This window comes from Colletotrichum chrysophilum (genome assembly GCF_026319265.1).
Source record: "Colletotrichum chrysophilum strain AFK26 chromosome Unknown scaffold_127, whole genome shotgun sequence".
Taxonomy (NCBI): Eukaryota; Fungi; Ascomycota; class Sordariomycetes; order Glomerellales; family Glomerellaceae; genus Colletotrichum; species Colletotrichum chrysophilum.
The window spans coordinates 116,128-134,559 of NW_026517414.1; the positions used below are offsets into that span (position 1 = coordinate 116,128).

The 18,432-nt window shown below is 49.2% G+C and overlaps 4 protein-coding genes across 4 annotated transcripts; 3 read left to right on the plus strand and 1 right to left on the minus strand.

Moving 5' to 3' along the window:
* Positions 1-6,586: 6,586 nt before the first annotated feature.
* Positions 6,587-6,845, plus strand: COL26b_011043 (uncharacterized protein; the record flags this gene model as incomplete). The annotated part of the gene is made up of 2 exons (XM_053183724.1): positions 6,587-6,618; positions 6,680-6,845. 2 exons carry the CDS (start codon positions 6,587-6,589, stop codon positions 6,843-6,845), a joined length of 198 nt encoding a protein of 65 aa, XP_053032361.1.
* A 1,001-nt stretch (positions 6,846-7,846) lies between these two features.
* On the plus strand, positions 7,847-8,400 carry COL26b_011044 (uncharacterized protein; the record flags this gene model as incomplete). Its single annotated transcript, XM_053183725.1, has 2 exons — positions 7,847-8,135; positions 8,288-8,400. 2 exons carry the CDS (start codon positions 7,847-7,849, stop codon positions 8,398-8,400), a joined length of 402 nt encoding a protein of 133 aa, XP_053032362.1.
* A 2,618-nt stretch (positions 8,401-11,018) lies between these two features.
* Positions 11,019-11,770, plus strand: COL26b_011045 (uncharacterized protein; the record flags this gene model as incomplete). Its single annotated transcript, XM_053183726.1, has 2 exons — positions 11,019-11,388; positions 11,442-11,770. 2 exons carry the CDS (start codon positions 11,019-11,021, stop codon positions 11,768-11,770), a joined length of 699 nt encoding a protein of 232 aa, XP_053032363.1.
* Positions 11,771-14,691: 2,921 nt separating this feature from the next.
* On the minus strand, positions 14,692-16,765 carry COL26b_011046 (uncharacterized protein; the record flags this gene model as incomplete). Its single annotated transcript, XM_053183727.1, has 5 exons — positions 14,692-15,444; positions 15,504-15,657; positions 15,711-16,175; positions 16,258-16,423; positions 16,477-16,765. 5 exons carry the CDS (start codon positions 16,763-16,765, stop codon positions 14,692-14,694), a joined length of 1,827 nt encoding a protein of 608 aa, XP_053032364.1.
* Between the last annotated feature and the right edge of the window lie 1,667 nt (positions 16,766-18,432).

Below are 18,432 nucleotides of genomic sequence, written 5' to 3' on the forward strand. Positions count from 1 at the left end.
GCCTGCTTCTGATATCGTCCGGCCCAGTCGTGGTGCTCGGTCCGAAGGCGCGGCAGGATATGCCCGACACCAGCTGGGTTGAGAACGGATGGAGTCAGATCAAAATGCCTGGTATTGGTAATTTGTGTAATGTTCAGGGGCGAAAGAAGTTTCTGGACGAGGCCATCCTGTCCATGAGGTCTCTCAAGGGGTGGGGCATTAGTGCGACATACTCTCAGCTACTCACACGTCTGCGGGCAAGTGAGCCATCTTCATAATGAGAGAGGATGTCAGTTGGCCTTTCCGTCACTCATGATGTGTCAGGATTTCTGGAAGTGGAAAGAAAGTGGAGAAAACAAGATAGTTACAGCAAGGTTTCTATACGTATAGTAGTGTTTTGCTTCGCACACATATATTGCAATGGCGTAATCAGCATGACATCGCCGGCATCACGGACCTTGATAACGTTGGGGCTAAGAATTGTAGAAATATTAAGAATGGTGATAGGGGCTGTCTGACAGACGTCTATATCGTTCTAGTAGAAGCCATACTATCTTTCGGAGTTGATTACAGGCAGTAAAAGCCAGCTGTTCTCCCCTCCAGTATGAACAGTGTTTATGCCAGAGAATGTCTTCTCGTCACGATCTTTGGCGTGGCCGTGGGAAAAGCTTCCAACGCCCTGAGTATCGTGGCCAGCAATCTCCAAAACAAGTGTTTCCCCAGGCTCCAGAACAACATTGGTGGGCCAGACCTCAACATCAATAGCGTACTTTTCACTCTCCTTCACAGGCTGGACATCTGTGCTGTGATAGTTGCGATAAGGCATAAAGTCTCGATGAAAATGATGACTTGCGTCTATCAGCCGTTGTGAAACTCGCAACCAACCCTTGACTATGGGTACAGGGTCGCCCATGGTTCCGGTGTAGAAGACTTCTTGACCATTGACGTTGATCTTTCGAAGAGTAATGAAGAGGTCAATATCTGTGGGCGGGCTATCCCGGGCTGGCTTTCTAGAAGCGGATACAGTGAGGTGGGCAACTATGTGACCAGTGATTTCCAAGGGTGCGGGTGTTTTGTATCGAAAGGAGATAGGATCACTTAAATGAATTGGTCAATATTCCTGGAAAACTGTGGTTGACGTCCACACTTACCCATCCATTGCATCGTACGACACAGATGTAGTGGTATCCGAAGGATGGATCGCTAGTTTCTCATCTGCGGCGAGGAAGAACCTTTGATACAGGGTCCCAGGCAGAGGCCAGTCATTCTCATGTCTCTTTGGAAACTTGTGCTCTCGTTCAGGGTCGTCTACCCCGGCCTCGCCTTGTCGTAAACAGAGATGAACTCTGGGCTGACCCCCAGTCTTCCAACCATCTGCATCGTTATTCTTTAAGAAGGCATTGAAAAAGGATAGCTGAACCGCAGCGGATTCAGAATAGTAGAACGGGAGATCATGTCTTCCCACAATGAAATGGAGAAACTTATACTTGGAGCTAGCACGCATCCAGCCCAAGACATTTCCTCGCAAGTGCAGGAGTATACCACCCTTGTCACAAGATCAGCATTCTCCATGTAAATGTAGTTAGGAGTGGAGCGCTTCGGGGGTACTCTTACCCAGTTTGCCACACTCAACAAGGGCGTCTCGATGGCTTCTACATCAAAATCCCGAGTCCGATAGTATTCTTCGTCGCGAAATCTGTGTACCGCGGTATCCACAGTCTGGTCTCGTCTGTTCTGTCGAAGGGTGTCTTCATCCAAGTCACCGTCGACGGTATCGTCACCCCAATTTCGGGCGGCTCGGCCGGGCTTCCCGTACTGGTTCGGCGAAACGCCGTTTTCCCACCAAAATTCTGTTCGCGTCCATCTTCATTGACAGATTGTTCTATCGTTATGACGACAGGGCCAGACTCACTAATGAACTTGTCCGATAGGATGCCTCCGTGTCGGACTCTGTCGCGATAGTAGTCGCTCATTCCTTCCCATGGGATCATGGCGGCCAGCCCCTTTGGCTTCCGCGCTGCCACTCGCCATTGTGTGCCAGCGTAGTAGCTAATCCCGAGGAGGCCGACTTTACCAGAAGACCACTCTTGTTCAGAGCACCACTCGACCACGTCAAAAAACGCCTCGCTAGTACCGCGCGACATGGTGTCTAGGAGTCCAGGGCTTTGACCAGCGCCAAGCTCGTCGGCTCTAACCACGATGTATCCTTTGCCTGTCCAGAAGCCTGGGTCCGGAGTCTCCCATGACGCGTGGTGAGATTTCATTTCGGCATTCAACTGATCCCAGCTCTTCTTGTGGAATACGCTGTATGGGACGTCTTTACCATCTTTTCCCCAAGTTAGTGCCTGAAACTCCCTCGAAGATCGTGGATTGTTCACGAATGCTTACATGGTCCATATGTCGCAATCACTGGGTATCTCTCAGGACCAAAGGGCGCAGCGTCCTTGGGCAGATAGACGTTGCATCTCAAAAAACCCTTTTGGTAGGTTCGCAGTGGCAAGTCTACATTTTTCATGAAGACATAGGGGAAACTGTCTTTGTCGACCTCAAGGTACTTGTTTTCCGCCATTTTGTTTGTAGTTTGGACTTAGCTTATGGATGAAGATACTGTGAGTTTGGCAGAATTTCTACGTCGTTGGGTGCTATGTCTACCATTCAATAGACAGACTGGATCTTGTCGTGATTTAGATCCCATGGCATTGTTGTGGTGAGAATATCACCGTCACCAAGAGCTTAGACTCTTGATTCCAAATGCCTTGACCTGCTTTGGTACGCTGTCGGGCCAGGTGGGGTTCAAGGTCTGGCTCGTGTTCGGCTTCTCCACCACAGCTGTCGGTCGGCTCGGGACCACACCAAAGCAAACTTCAGCCCCTGCGGTAAGTCTCGTCGAAGCGATTCGCAATGCCAAGGAATAGATCACTAGAATTCGACGTAAAAAATTTCCTCTTTTTCGTATCTAGGTCGGTGGTTTCTCTTTCAAACTTTTACACGGTCGCTACTTAGCCAGATACCAATCCTCAACGGCGAAATGGCGACTGTCATAGCAACTACCATAAACTCCTCGCGAGCTGAAGAGCTTAGACTTGATTCAGAGACCACGAGGCTCCTCTCTGACTACGAAATCCAACGTTCGATTGCTTCGCCAGGCAACGACCCCGACGAAGATTCTTCTCTAGCCACAGTTGCTGGCGGTGTCCGGCGGGAGCGCCAGCCGGACGATTTTGACCCTACGCTGGCTTCACATCCGCCAGTACCTTATCCAGTGTCAACCCCTGACTGGTGGGATCGTAGCTATCGACGCGTTCCTGATTTTCGTCCAATAAACAGAGAACTCGACTTGAGTGATCGGCAACAAGGAGCAGTTTTCGCTTTTGTCGGTGCAATCATGGTGGGAGGATGCTGGTTCCAGTCGGTGAGTCAATGTTTTGTGCTTCATTATCCATACCTCAGCGTACGATAAAATCCAAAAAGCTAACAGAATTGCAAGGGGTGGTCCTATGTCTGGCGGAATACTGCGGGCAGGATCACCGATATTGGTAAATCAAGAGTAGGGGGAGAGTGGTAGATCAACTTCTTCTTATATTCGCACATCACAGTCGACTGTTTATGGAGCCCACATGTCTGGAATTCTTAGGGCTAGCTCGCAGCCAAATAATATTTGAGCCCGTGGTCGACGATGCATAGCCGGGTCATCTTTCACTATAGAATCTAGACTTGTCGCGATATGCATGACTTGCCCACGACGTGGTTTCATTGAAGTGAGACGATGAACTATTTACTAGAAGATCATAGGAGTTTATGTGGAGTGGAAGCAGAACAATGAACAGAGAGAACTTCAGGGAAAGAATCGACAGACGGCAGGAGGAGCTCGTGTAAGCCCTATGCTTTCGCGTTCAAAACCATTATACGTCTCGGCGGATGGTGTTTTATGTCCGTGGTATTTAAACTTGAGTTTCTCTATTATGATTGCGTCTGTATCCCGAGCATTCAAAGTCATGATTTGTTTTCATTGTTTTGAATTCAGTGCTACTGCAACCTTCTGGAAGCACGATTGATTAATAACAATGTAATTTTCACACATCCTTGTTGAAATTCTTGATAGTCTAGTCCCAGGAACCAAGCTGATATTGGGTGTTGCACATGTTGACTAACTCCCAACATTCCCCCAAGAACATGTGCGGGCCCATATCTTTCTCGTCTCCGGCAGCCCCGGCAGCAAAGAGCGTCGCCATATAGTGATCATCTGTCCCATGCGCCTCTTTGTATCGCGGGTGTTTCATCAATCTTGTGACCGCTCTTCGAAGATCAGGTCCCGTATTTCTCATGATTGCGTCTTCGTGCGCTTGTCGAAACTCCAACGCGAAGGGCTCTGGCGGAACGGGCTGCGCAAAATTGTCTTTGAACCGGATCATCCATTGCCAGTGGTTCCGAAAGAGGTTGTGAACTGAGCCTCCACTGCCAATGATGAGCGTGTTCTGGTAACGCAGAGGACGGAGAGTAGCGCCGATTTTGATATGCAAGTGCGGATCATATCTTGCATTTGCTGAGACCACAGTGACTGGTGGAGGTACGCAGTGAGGAAACATCCGAATGATGATGAGAAAGACATCGTGGATCCAGTCGTACTTGCGGTTCGCCCGAGCATTGATACCGGCTTCCCGCAGCATGCCGATGACCTTCTGGCCTCCCTCTATGTCTGGTACCATTTTGTAAGGCATCCACCTTGAGTCTTTCACGCCTCCTACCGGGTCTTTGCCCGCATTTGGGTTCATGCTCACATCTACGGCATCACCAGGAGCATCCCAATGCGCTCCCTGTAGTATGCGTAGACATATGTCAGCCGTAGCACACGTTTGGGATCGGAGATATTACCATGATTACGATTCTTTCGATCCCACGCCTCAAAACCTCGCCGCCAACACTTTCCCATATATGAGCTGGTTCAGAATCTTCACCAAGCATCATTGTTGATCCATGGGCGAAGAGGAACACCGGAGTGGGTGCTGTTGGGCACACGAGGTCAGTAAATCATGTTTAGGTGAGGACAAGTCCTTCTGCGCCATACCCTTTTCCGCTGGTAGACTGCCCATGCTGGATCATATGAAGGAAGGACACGACTGATGTCCAAAGAGGCGCCGAAACAATGGACTTCAATTTCAGATCATCGAACATATAACAAGAGACAATGTTGGGAGATGCGGGTGGCGTCGTGTTGTCATTTTCTTGGACCAGTCCAATTTACTTCAGTAAACTTGCACTACCCGGTGTTGTTTCCGCACGGTTCCCATAGTCGCCTGGGCGGCGCGTGGAGCCGAGCCGATCTCTCTCTGTGTGAGCTTGCCGATACTCCCAACAGTGACATCACAAAAGCTGCACAAGAAATCCTTTTTGTACGATGTATCGAGAAACATCTTGAAAAACAGCAAGAACTTAGGATCTTTCACACCATGGCGTCAGTCGCGAATTTGTACAGCGCTGTCCACGCAGCGTGGACTGAGGGGCGGCTTGAAAATGTTCTCGAGCGCCAAAAGCAGCTTGCCCTATTACACGGCAACGTCAAAAAGTCGTCCAAACAACTGATCGCAACCATTATGCAAGGTAGCTGAAATCTAGAACTTTCATTTCTCAGACTATTGACGTTGCTTTGCCCGCAGAATTGAAGTCCAGCGAAGAAAGCGCGGCTGCAGAGCTTCAACTGGTTCTCGAAAATATCAAACACCATTACGATGCCCTTGACTTCCCAGCGACGCTCACGAAAGAAGCCGCGGTGAGAAAAGGTTCCAGTAACATGGATAATAGCGTTCCTCTTGGCCCGACTTTGATCGACGCAAATCCGTTTGTACCGATTGCAAGCACCCTAATTCCGCTAGCTGCCGCCGTAGCAGCTGGTAGTGCTGTGTTGGTCCTGGCTCTTTCTGGGCTCCCTATTCTCAATACGGAGCTGCGAAGAATCATTTCAGCAAGTCTGGATGTTGAAGCCGTGGCAATTGCCCCCGACGATTCTAGCGATACTCGTGAGCAACTTTGTTCGATGCGCTTCGAGGTTGCTGTCCTCCAGAATTCGAGTCACTGGAATGATCTGCGGAATGGGCTCTTCATAACCAATCCCACCATCAGAGTCCATTCACCAGCAACTGGATTTCCTGCGGTCTTTGTGGATCGCAGCACGCGTGACGTCGAGGCAGTCGCAAAACATCTTTACCACGCAGTACTCTGTGCGCCTCGTCATAATCCTTCCAGAGTACCTCGACTTTGCTTCGTAGACGAATCGAAGGCGAAAGACCTAGAGAGCTACCTTGTTCGAGCTGGCCCAGCCTCGATTCGCCGCCTCGAGGTTGCCAAAGATTGGCAGAGCACGCCACAGCTTTGCAAACTCCTTCAAACAGTCTTCCCCTCTTTAGTGAACAAGGCAATCAGCCACGAAACCTTCGCTTCAGTGATTGCTCTAGAATCTTCAGAGTGAGTGCACCCATCCCAGAGCTTTCACTTCCACACCAGTATAGCTAACCCTGCGACTCTTAGCTCCATTACAGTAGACAGCATTGGTGCCGTGGCTCAGTCGATGGCTATGAGCGATCGTGGAATTCTGCTCATTCCAATCAGTAGCATGGATCATGGCATCGACATCTTGAACAAGCTGTGAGTTGAAAACCAATTATTCCAAGGAGACTCCTATGCCTCTGCTGACTTTTAGATACAGGAATAAAGCTGGGCCCTCAGAGATAGTATATGCTTTTGGCGACGGTAAAGCCGGTCTCTACGTCGGCTCATTCGTAAAGACGCTGCAGGTCTGTGTCAACGAAGTGCCTGAGTGGTCCCTAGGTAAGATCAAGATCGACCTCAAAACGATCGGCAGGACTTTCTAATCTAACCTGTCCATCCAGTTTTCGAAACATCGCCTTCATCGAAATCGAAATCAGACAAAATTTGGTACTCCCCCGAGGCCTTTTCTTTCAATAAGCCGATTCGGCAGGGGTCCCCAAAGGCTTCGCCGAAACCATCATCAGGACGGAATGTGCTGTGGCCAGTGCTCGCTCACACTCTGCCGCTAGGAAAGATCAAACAGCCGAAAGGTGGACGTCTTAGTTACTTTGAGCGAGGCCTACTCATAGGCTTAGCTATTGGACTGCTTACAATCACTGGAGCTTCAGTAGCTGTTCGGCGTGTTATTCAGAATTCTTTCAAGCGGCCGTAAAATGTACGACCGCAGCCTTTTGGTTGATATGTAGCAAGGGCAGTATGGTTACTGAACATTGCAAATGTAAAACGCGAAATGTCTATCCTCTTCCCAACTGCATAGGCCCCTGAGCGCAGGAAATGTAGTAACTCTTGTGAATATCGAGCGTAACTGGCATTGTCCGAATCAGGTCAAATGAGATAGAATATGTAGCACCTTTTGAGAACTCAAATCCACGGTAGCTAAATACCGATCATCCTCAACATTATCGCAGCGTCAACAAGTCAACCCCAATAGTCTGTATAACCCCCACACTGATACATGCGGGGCGGCGGCGGCATTTCATGCGTCTCAACCTTATCAATCCAGATGTCACCTGTTTCGCTATTGATGCACTCCCCGGTGCTTAGTAGAACGTGCCGGCGGTGCCGTGTGGGGAGCCGAGCTGAGAAAGGAATAGGTCTGGTACGGTTTCGGCTGATCCAACATCCTTTCGAGGTGTTCATCGCTCTAGAATAAGTGGAAGTGACCCATATCCAAACACATCCTGCCCATATTGGTGACTCATACACCAAGAAGTACGGGAGCGCTGCACACGACAGCAAGACATCCTGTCCCAGATTCCTGATATCATCACCAAGGTCAAACTATCATATCAACACAATGGGATTTTGGCCATACATCGGAACAATGGAAAACAAAGCCCAGACTCCTTTCCGGCGTATTGTAACCCACCACAAGAACGAGAAGTCCTCGATCCTGATAAATGAGGAGCTTCAGTTCGAGGATGGGTGGGGCAGCCAGGCCGTCACTATATGGAAAAACCAAGAGTATCCCGCCGAGTACCAGGGCGAAAAACCCGACGCCGTGCCGATCATCTACACCCACGGATCTTTAATCCGCGCGGTCGAGTTTCCTCCGCATTCTCAGGGACACAACCACAGAACAGCTTCTCTTGACTACGGGATAGTCATGGAGGGTGAGCTAGAGCTACTGCTTGAAGACGGATCACGAACTAGCTTACGGGCGGGAGATATTGTCGTTCAACAGGCAGTAGGTTATCCATTTGCGGTGTTTGACGTGTTGCTAATCGAATGCCAAAGACAATGCACCAATGGAACAATGTGTCAGATAAGCCTGCTCGCATCATATTCGTCCTCCTCCCAGGACAAAAGACAACCAAAGATGGCGTGGATGTTACGGAGAAGGGAGTGCCTGCCGAGCTGTTGCCCAAGAGAGGATAGGAATGTGAGCGTAGAGCAATAAATAGCAGAATGAGACTGGCCAATGTTAATTCGACGAGTGGAATAGTCTTCCACATAGTCACATAGGAAACCGTTTGCCATATGGTTTCATGAAAATGGTACCCAGTCTAGCTGCTGTCCTGGGTAATCGCGTAGGAGTCTACATGAGTACCACTTCCGTGATCACGTTATCCTGCTAGGGTGGTGCTGTGTCACTAGTACAATTCCCAAACACTTGGCCGGACCGATGGCCTGTCGGAGGTTCTATTGGGGATTATCATGCCTCCAGCTCTTCCATCTCAAGAACGACATGCGCTTGTTGCGAAAGACACATTTTGGCCTTGGGGCGCTGCCCATCAGCCTCGGGAAGCGGATACCCAAGTCGCACCGGAGGTGACATTACATTGAACCAACCCGAAATTCACTAGATCATGACAAACGGATCATTTAAAGATGCCTAGTGTGGTTGAAGGTGGCCTTGAGAGGATCTAGTAACTTTTGAAGTCTGAAGCAGAATCGTGAGAGAGGGAGAGAGAGACAGGGTGCATCAGTCATATTTCATCTATTTCTGGCACACAGGACTGAGTATATGCACAGTCAGTTACACTGGCCACACGTCCCAGTCTCATCACAAGACTCTTGATCCGACTGGGCTTCTCTCAGGAAGCCATAGAGTCAATTACACGGGTTACAAGATCCCTGTGAGGAACAGTCAGCAGCACAACACCATCGGACGCATACAGCTTGGGTCTACTTACGTATCCATATACGCCCGTACAGTTGCGACTTTGCCTTTCTCATTAAAGCCAAGGATCCAAGTATACTCGTTGGGGAACGGCTGTCCATTCTTGATCCGAGTTTTGACTGCTTTCAGCTCTACAGCCGCCTGGTTCCCACTCAGAATAATGTTCTGCACCTCGAGGTGCAGTGGCCCGGCCCAAGTTGCGGATAGAGGCTTTGTTCCCTCTTGAAATGCCGCTAGAGATTTATAGTGGCCGGATATCTCACAATGCGCTCCTTTGAATCCTTGTTAGAGAATCATCTCTGTACTTGAAGTACGCTTGGGCAATAACCTTTCACCGTCCAGTCCACATCAGGCTCTATGTTGGCAAGGAAGGATGCCATGTCGCCTTTGGCAAGCGGCTCGAACATCGTCGTGATTTCTTTTTCTGTAACCATTGTGGACAGTGGAGTTGAGAATAGGATTCTTGGGTATGGTCGAAATCTTGGTTGATACCAATTCAAGAAGCTGAGGCGCAGGTTTCAAACGCCAAAGTTTGTCTAAAGCAGACGAAAGGTCTGCCTGCTGCGGTTTTGAAGTCAGCAAAACTTCTCAGGTTAGCTGTGGATGCCGCTCACACTTTCCAATGGCGACATCTTAGGCCTCGTCGGGTAAATGTGATATCATCGGCTTTGTGGGGATGCCGAGCGGGGGTCGTTGGCACTCGAGTATCCAAGAGAGGTGAAGTAGCGGGGCCGAGCGGCTTATGCTCACCACCCACTCAGCTCTGCCACTGCAAGTTAGTCTACGGAACGACGCGCTGAAGACTTGGAAGACATGCAATAGGTTTGGCAGGGCGAGAGTAAGCCTTCCAAATGGCATAGCAATAGGAGTTACACACCATTCCCTATAGCCTAAGAAGAATACTTAGTACGCACGGTCTCGCTCAGGTGCATACGTGTAAGTGCTATACAAGGCCAAATTTTCTTCTTTCTCACTCAAAGCTGTGATTTCACTTGCCAAGTTCTCACTCCGAGAGAGTTCCTACGTCGAACATCACAATGCCTATTAACATCATCGTTGTCGGGGCTGGAATTGGGGGTCTTGCATGCGCCATCTCTTTGACGCGTCAAGGTCATCATGTTGAGGTATGTAGTGTATTCCTCCAGTGTTGAGTCATAATGATGATAATAACGTGACTACAAGCTCTTCGAGCAATCCACGTTTCTCAACGAGATAGGTGCTGCGATCCACCTTCCGCCAAACGGCTCTCGAGTATTGAAAGGATGGGGATGCGATTTTGACGATCTGAATTACGTTTACTGCAACAGCATCACGACTTACGATAAGTCGGGCAACTTCAGATTCGTCGCCATTGTAAGTTTTCAGTTGTAACGTGTAGGAAGAGCTAAGAAACGTGAACGTTCGTAGGCCACTAAGGATATGCATCAAAAGCTCAATATTCGTGACGAGTGGCTCTTGACTCACCGAGTCGATTTGCACAATACCCTTCGGAAGATAGCTGATACCGAGCCCTACGGGCAAAACCTCAATATTAATCTTCACAGCCGTGTTGTATGGGCTGTAAGTTTCATCGCCTCCTCTTGCCTGCCGATTGTTTCTTGTCCTCTCGGTATTTGCATAGCTAACCATGCTTTCGACGCATAGGATTCCGAAAATGCCGAAATTCTCTTGGAAGATGGCACCAGGTACAGGGCAGATCTACTTATCGGTGCTGATGGGGTACACGTGCGTTTCGAGGCCACTTTGCGCGTTCCGTTTTGGAATGATCACTGACGCATATCCCAACGATCAGTCGAAAGTCGTTTCTGCGGTGACGCTAGAGCAGCCGAAGCGCAAGTCTACAGGACAGAATACCTTTCGATTCTTAGTCTCAATGGACAAGATCAACGCTAGCCCTCTAGCGAGGCCTTTCTTCGAGGATTTGGGTCTGGATGATCAACATGTCTTTCTGGGAGCCGATCGTCGCTTGGTTGTTTATCCCTGCCGATCCAAAACTCTCCTCAATGTTGTCGCCATCCATCCTGCTGAGAACGACAGTCTAGAGACCGAATCTTCCTGGCTCTCGGGCGGCAATATGGAGGATTTGCTGCACACATACCGAGACTTTGGACCGGAGCTGATTGAGATGTGCCGCCTGGGAGAAGATTTGAAACTCTGGAGTCTGGCAACGCGTGAGCCCCCGAAGACATTTTACCGAGGCAAGACAGTCTTGGTTGGTGATGCAGCCCATCCAATGCTTCCTCGTATGTCTCGTCACAGCTTTCATTATTGAGACTTTGCTGATGGTAAAACGCAGATCAAGGCCAGGGTGGCGCACAAGCGCTTGAAGACGGCGCGGCTTTGGGTGCCCTATTGCCATACGACACCTTGTCCAGTCAGGTCAACCGAAGACTACAGCTGTTCAACAAGGTCAGATATGCGCGCACAATCACTGTCATGGTCATGTCAAGCACCAGTGACGATAGGCGTGCCGAGAAGATGCCAGAGCTCCAACGATACGTCCCCGATGCTCGCCTCCCAAAAAACATGTTTGAGTATACGTGGAGTTCGTACGCCACGCTCGAGGCTCGGAGGGCTTTGGAAGAAGATTTGGGAGCGAGCTTTGGACCTTCTGCTAGGCTTTGAATTTGGTCGACTTTTTCGCATAATTATGATCATGAGTGAGATGTTTGTAGCGTAACACACATTTCTGGAACCACTTCGCTATGGGTTTTACTTCTTAAGGCTCTCTCGTTAAAATTTGACTACTTCAATCCGAATTCATGGTGTGAAGGACTTGAAATACTCTCATTCTGAATTATCTCCCCAAACCAAAAGGATAATTTATTTTATTTAAGATTCGCAATGCTTGATGCTTCTTGAACTCATTGGTACCATAAGATATCATCCGTAGGCGCGCATTTCAACATGCGTCAATAGTGAATCCTACAAATCATACTGATGTGGCAGCTTAGAGACATCGTCACCACAGCCGGAGGCGAACTCTTGAACCAATTGAGCCAGAATAGGCGCTGGGGGACTCGCTTTGATCTCGCCCTTGCCGTGGGGCCGCTGTCAGTCCGACAGAGGTGGGGACATCGGCACTCCACCCCGGCCCGACCGACGGAATGCAGTGTTCCGAGGTAGCCTGGTAAAGCCATTGCAATTCTCCAATACCGCACGGAGATAGCGGCCTTTACGTTTGGGTGTGCCTTCTATGTTGATAGGAATCGTCTCATGCTAATTTCTGAAAGCAAAGGCTGAAATCCGAGAAAGACTTCGTCCCTAGCGGCTTCAACGACCCATGCGATCCCAATCAATAACGCAATAATTTGAGAGTGCAATCATGGCCAACGCCTTCGAGCAACAAGATGATACCTTTTCTCAGGGGAACCTACAGAGGGATCGATTTATCGATATGGATCATTCCAGCATACCTCAAGAGAAAGAAGAATGGCCCGTAATCATAATCGGGTCGAGCATGGTGGGAAAGGCGCTGGGCTTGCTATTGGGATACCATGGGTGATAAACTGCTATTGTGATTCTCGTGTTCAACCAGGAGCTAATCATTGCCAGGATCAAATCGGTCTCTTTTGATCGACATGCGTCCGAGAGTTCTCAACCTCGCGCAGCGGGGCTAAGTTTCCGGACTTGCGAAATCCTACGACAGATCGGGCTGGAAAACTTTGCCCGCGAGCAAAGCAGTCAGCAATTCGATTCAAATGCCGGGATACTTCTTGCAGACAAGCTCGTAGGTGGCAATGTCATTCAAGTACTCCAGAAGCACGACCCAGATATCACGAAGCAAATCACGCCGTCTTCTTGGATCTGGATGGCGCAGAGCATGTTTGAACCCATCCTTGGTTCGCATGCGAGTGATTTCGGCAGTACTCAGCTTTACAGCCAAGAGGTCCTCTGCTATGAGGAGGACAAAGATGGTGTTATCGTCGTTGTCAAGAACCATAAGACGAACGAGATAAGGAAGTACAAGACACCATACTTAGTTGCATGCGATGGCCACCGGAGTCCGACTCGTCATAAAGAAGGCATCAGGTGGGAAGGGCCAGGAGTTCTGCGCAACAGCTTCAGTGTTGGTTTCAGATCTGATCTAGGCCCTTTTGTCAAAGAAAGATTGGTTCATGGCGTCGTTTACGTCGCTAATGATAAAATCAACGGTGGTTTCCGTTTGGATGATGGGGGCAGACAAGGCCTTCTGATGGTAAACAGCGTTGGCGAGAGGTCAGACTTTCCTCCTGGCAGTGTGACTGTCGAGCAAGCCAGAAAAAGCTTTTACGACTGCGCGGGGCTTCGACCGGATGAGGTCTTCGTCGACATGCATACTGTGAATTATTGGACAATGGCGTCTTATACTGCCGATCGAATGGCTAGTAAAACCGGCCGCGTGTTCCTCGCTGGAGACTCTGCTCACGTTATGCCACCGACCGGAGGGCTGGGGGGGAATACGGGTATTGCGGTAAGCCTCTTAATTTGAATGAGTTCCAAAATCTGACACATGCGCATATAGGATGCTCACAATTTAGCTTGGAAACTGGCCTACGTCTTGACAGGAAGGGCCTCATCCTCGCTCCTGGACTCATACAACAAAGAGAGGCATTTCATTGACGAATTTACCGTCAATCAAGCAACTGCTCGCTTTCAGAATCGGGTCGCACTCCAACAACCACCGGCGCCAGAGGCTTCTGACGTCTCAATGGAGCTGGGATACCGCTATTCAAGTGGGGCATTCGTCCATGAGGAGAGCTATCATCAGCCCGATGAACTTTACGATGATCCGCACTACCCAACGGCTTTCCCTGGTTCAAGATTTCCTCATGTTTTCTTGGAAGACGTTGGAATACCGGGTAGACAAATCTCGACATTGGATCTTGTCCGAAAGAACTTCTTGGTGGTCACTACTCAGCCGGATTCACCGTGGGTCGCAGCGGCGAAAAGGATTAAGACAGTTGAGATCGACGTTGCTGTCTTGAACGCGCAATCTGCCCCATATAGAGACGCATCTGGATTGGTCGAGGAGAAGTGTAGATTACGAGCTGGTCAAGCCATTCTTATCCGGCCCGATGGCTTTATCGCATGGAGGGCAATCGCGAGACAAGACAATCATAAGAGGGTATTGCAACACACGCTTCGAAGCATCCTGGGAATTTCTGCCATTCAATCTATGATCTAAATACTTGTAATTAAGAAAGTTTTGTTTCAATGAGATGTCTCTTGGTAACTCTGGATAATACCTTATATATGGGCCGTCTGACTACAACAGGTACGGGAAACTTACCCATTTACAGTCATGGATCATTTCTTCTTACTAGTATCGAGACAGCATTCAACACTACAGTCCATTGTCTTCTTGACGCAAAGAATATCGATTTCGATATGCGAGATGCGGAAACCAATCAATGAGGGTTGATTCGAAGCTCGACACTCGTTCATCCAATGACGGGATCGCTCAAAATACACACTGTTGATTGAAAGTGCGTCTTGCGACGAGCTTCAGCTACCTAATGAACAATCGCAGGGGTAAAAGTCTCATTCATTTCAAGTATATATGCCTACTTAGAGATCGGATCCGTTAATGGCAGAACAAGATAACTTTTAGTTTCACCACCAAAGTGAATAGTATGGCGTCCCTTATTCCGATGAGAGGCGCCATACAAGTGAGGAAACTCCATATAGCTCATGTAATGTCCGGAGACCTTGAGAGTCAACGACTCCCCAGGGCCGTAGATTATTCCCGTCGGCCAAATCGGAATCTCGAGTTTGGTGACTGTACCAGCAGGAATGGCTTTTCTCGAAGTGTTGGTGTACTCGGGCCAGTCTCCGCTGAAATTATTGGTGTTCTTCACTTTGGTGACTGCATGACTTCCTCGGAGGGCCCCAGTTGGCCCAAGATACTTCAGGAAGCATGAGTCCGCCACCTCAGAGGGGCTCTTGGCAGGCGGTACCAAATCCTCCAAGGGTACGTTCATGTTGATGAGCTGCTGGCCAGAGACATCGGATTTTCCGAGTTGCACAAAGACGTCGATGTCGTCTTGACTTTCGTTGGCTATGTTGAGGACAATCCACGAATACCCAAGGAGCCAAGTCTCCTTGGTAAACTTGTAACTGAAGAATAGCTCCTCATCGCCCTGGAGAGGTCCATTCTTAGGAGCAAAGGTTGCGTCATATGATGCAGTCCCGGTACTTTTGGATGGCACTAGTTCGAGCTTTTTGTCATGTCCCAGGTAGAGCGTAGTCCGTGCAATGGCAGACTCTGGGATTGGGTATGACGGAAAAGGAATATTGACAACATTAGGCTGCACGTTCTAGTCAGATATTGCAATCTTCTACGATTGAAGGCCCTCAAATGTCTTCCAAAACTTACTTTGTTGAAACCTAGCAGTGAAACCCGCACAGAAGGCGTACTTCTCCAATCGTTTTCCTTCCCTTTGACGAAGTAGTCGTAGAACTTTGTCAAGTTATTGACGTTCTCTGGGTCATACAAATCCGACCATTCCTGCTTAGGGTGAATCCGAAGCCTGCGTAATTGTTCAGTAATGCACTCCACAGGCCAGACAGTCTCCGTACTTACCACTTGTCCTTCGACGAAATGTGGTTGTACCCTCGAATCGAACCGGTGGTGTGGAGGGCGCTGGAGTAGCTCGCCAAAACATAGGTAGGCACGTCGATGTTCTCCAACTTCGCTCTCTTATCTTCCCAGTAGTCGTTGTATAACGGATACTTTTCCAGCATAGGGATGGGAGCCTCCGTTCCCATGCGACCAACCATGGTGTCTTGTAATAATCCCCACATGGCATCATATGGGTACGGTACTCCGCCTCGGCAAAGGGTATCTCGATAAAAGTCCGAGTTCCCTTCCCATGGCGCAATCGCGGCTAACGATGGTGGTCGCTGGGCTGCGATTACCCACTGTACCATGGCGAGCCAGCTGTTGCCTCCAAAAGCAACCTTGCCCGTGCACCAGTCGAGCTTGGCGATGTACTCGACTGCGTCGTACCCATCTTTGCCATCTTGATCTCCCAGCCATCTTTGATAACTGAAGTTAGTTTGGTACACCGGGGAATATTTGAGGGCGGACAAAGACGAGGGAAAGTTGAAAGGAAGGGCAAGCTACTCACGGTGTAATGCCCTCGGAATCCCAAGAACCCCGGAGGTCTACATTTACAATGGCATAGCCTCTCGCAGTCCATGTTGCGGGGTCTAAACCTTCGAACTTTTCGTAGCCAGAGACTTCTGACATTGGAACCCCGAAACGGCCGGCTAGCATACCTAAACCATGGGGACCTATTCGGAATCTTAGCAATAGACTTCTTGTACCGAGAACAGGTCGCTCTTACCATTGCCCGACTTGCCGTAGGGGCTCCAGATGAGGATTGCCGGCACCTTCTCCGCAGTGTCGGGACGGAAAACGTCACAGTAGAGCTTGATGTCGTCTCTCATTGGCATTGCAACATCTTTTTCGAAGATTGTATCGACCTCAAAGGCCTTATTCTCTACTGTTCGGCGGTGTTCTTTGGGCAGCTTCCGAGTCGACGGGTTGAATTCGTCATAAACACCCGCAGCCTCATGTTCAGGAGGCACGCTTGGCTTGACTTCAACGTTGAACCCTGCTATTTGGAGAGACATGCTGAAATTCGCCTGGGAATAGATAATTGAGCAGATTTTGGAGATGGGAAATTCAGACTAGGAGACTGAGATGGAAATGTTGAATAATACAACTACTCGCATTATACGTGTCTTTGTTAAAGCAGCCGATTCGTGCAACTAATATCCAATTCCTCCATTCACTTATGGCTGTTCAAGAACCGAACTGCATTTCCTGGGGCGTTGCAATCATCTGTGGAGCCGGACCAACCCTGTCATTGTCACAACTTTCTGACGCCCGCTCCATCCGGGGATTCCGGCGTCGTGGACATAGCGCCGGTTCATCTGACGAAAGACTCACGCATCGGCTCGGCTCCACAACGGCGATAGGACTTTCGTTTCCGAACGGCGACTGCGCCCGTTCAAGCGACAGGCGCTTTTGGGTGGAGCTGGTTACAGCATTCAATCACACCTGTCGACTGAGCGGCTAGAATTCGAACGTGTTAGTAGAGGGCGTGTACTGAGAAATTCCTTTGGGTGGTTGGAGGCCTGTCAAGATCGCGAATTTCTGGTAGTATGAGGGTTGTTATAAATTGACGAGTAGGACAAATCAGAAACTCAGAAGGCGTCCGAGGAAGATTTGGGGCAACACTCAGAGCCTTCTACTGTGGCTTTGAGTTGAATGGTAAAAGGGGAGCATTTCGCGAAATGGACTTTATTATGGACTCTCGATGCTCCTTCGCCACAGGTACAGTGAAGGTTTGTGAGCCATGTTATCTTCGCCAATTTGATACAAATTTGGGGTACCAAAACGCCGCCAACTCGACAACGCTTTGTGTAGTACACACGCGAAACTGAGCCGATACGGATGCAAAATTGGATACCTTCTATTTCATTCCCTGCAATGGGAATTATAACTTCCAGATACTGAGAAGCTGTGCGGCAAGCGTGTGTAGGCAGGTAATAGCCCATCATGAAGGCCTGCGCGTTGTGCAGTTGCCAAATATGTCTGCCATGGCGGTCGGCATGTGCGATACTCTCCCGACCCCACTCATGATGGAGGTAAGTACAACGTCAGGAACTAATCCTTCTTCTACTCACTGGGTGATTGAGGGTGCTCTTACTGTTTTGGCCGGATGCGGCATCAAAATTCGAGTCCACTTCCCTTTGCGGAGTAACGACTAGGCCGCAACATCGAGGTTCCCATCACCAAAACCAATCGTCTTTCTTAGCCATACGAGGCCTTTTGATCGGCCCGTAAAACATTCTCATTGGCGGTGCCAGCTTGGCATCCAACTAGTTGGAAGTGACATGTAAGTCAAAGCACCCATTTTTCGACCACCCCTGCTTTTCGACCACCATGAATTGACGCCATCGCAACCACCACCACTTTATTCAATTAATTATCAACTACCTCTTGAAGCCACAATAATGCAACTTTCGGCCTCACTGGGTAATTCAGATGCGCTGGATTCATCTGAATCATTTTCAGCTTCGCCAGCCTCAATCTGGGCTTGCCGTATCTCTTTGATTGTCGCAAACTTCGTATTTGGGTCCAACTGAACAGCCTTCCTCTTCCTGCTAGCAGTGTTGGCAACCTTGGCCTCTAGAAGCTCTACCTTTTGCTGGGCGATAGCTAGGGCAAAGGAATGCTCTTGGAAGCCTTTTTCTACCTTCCTGAAGAGCTGGCGTTGTGTGGCGATGTTTTG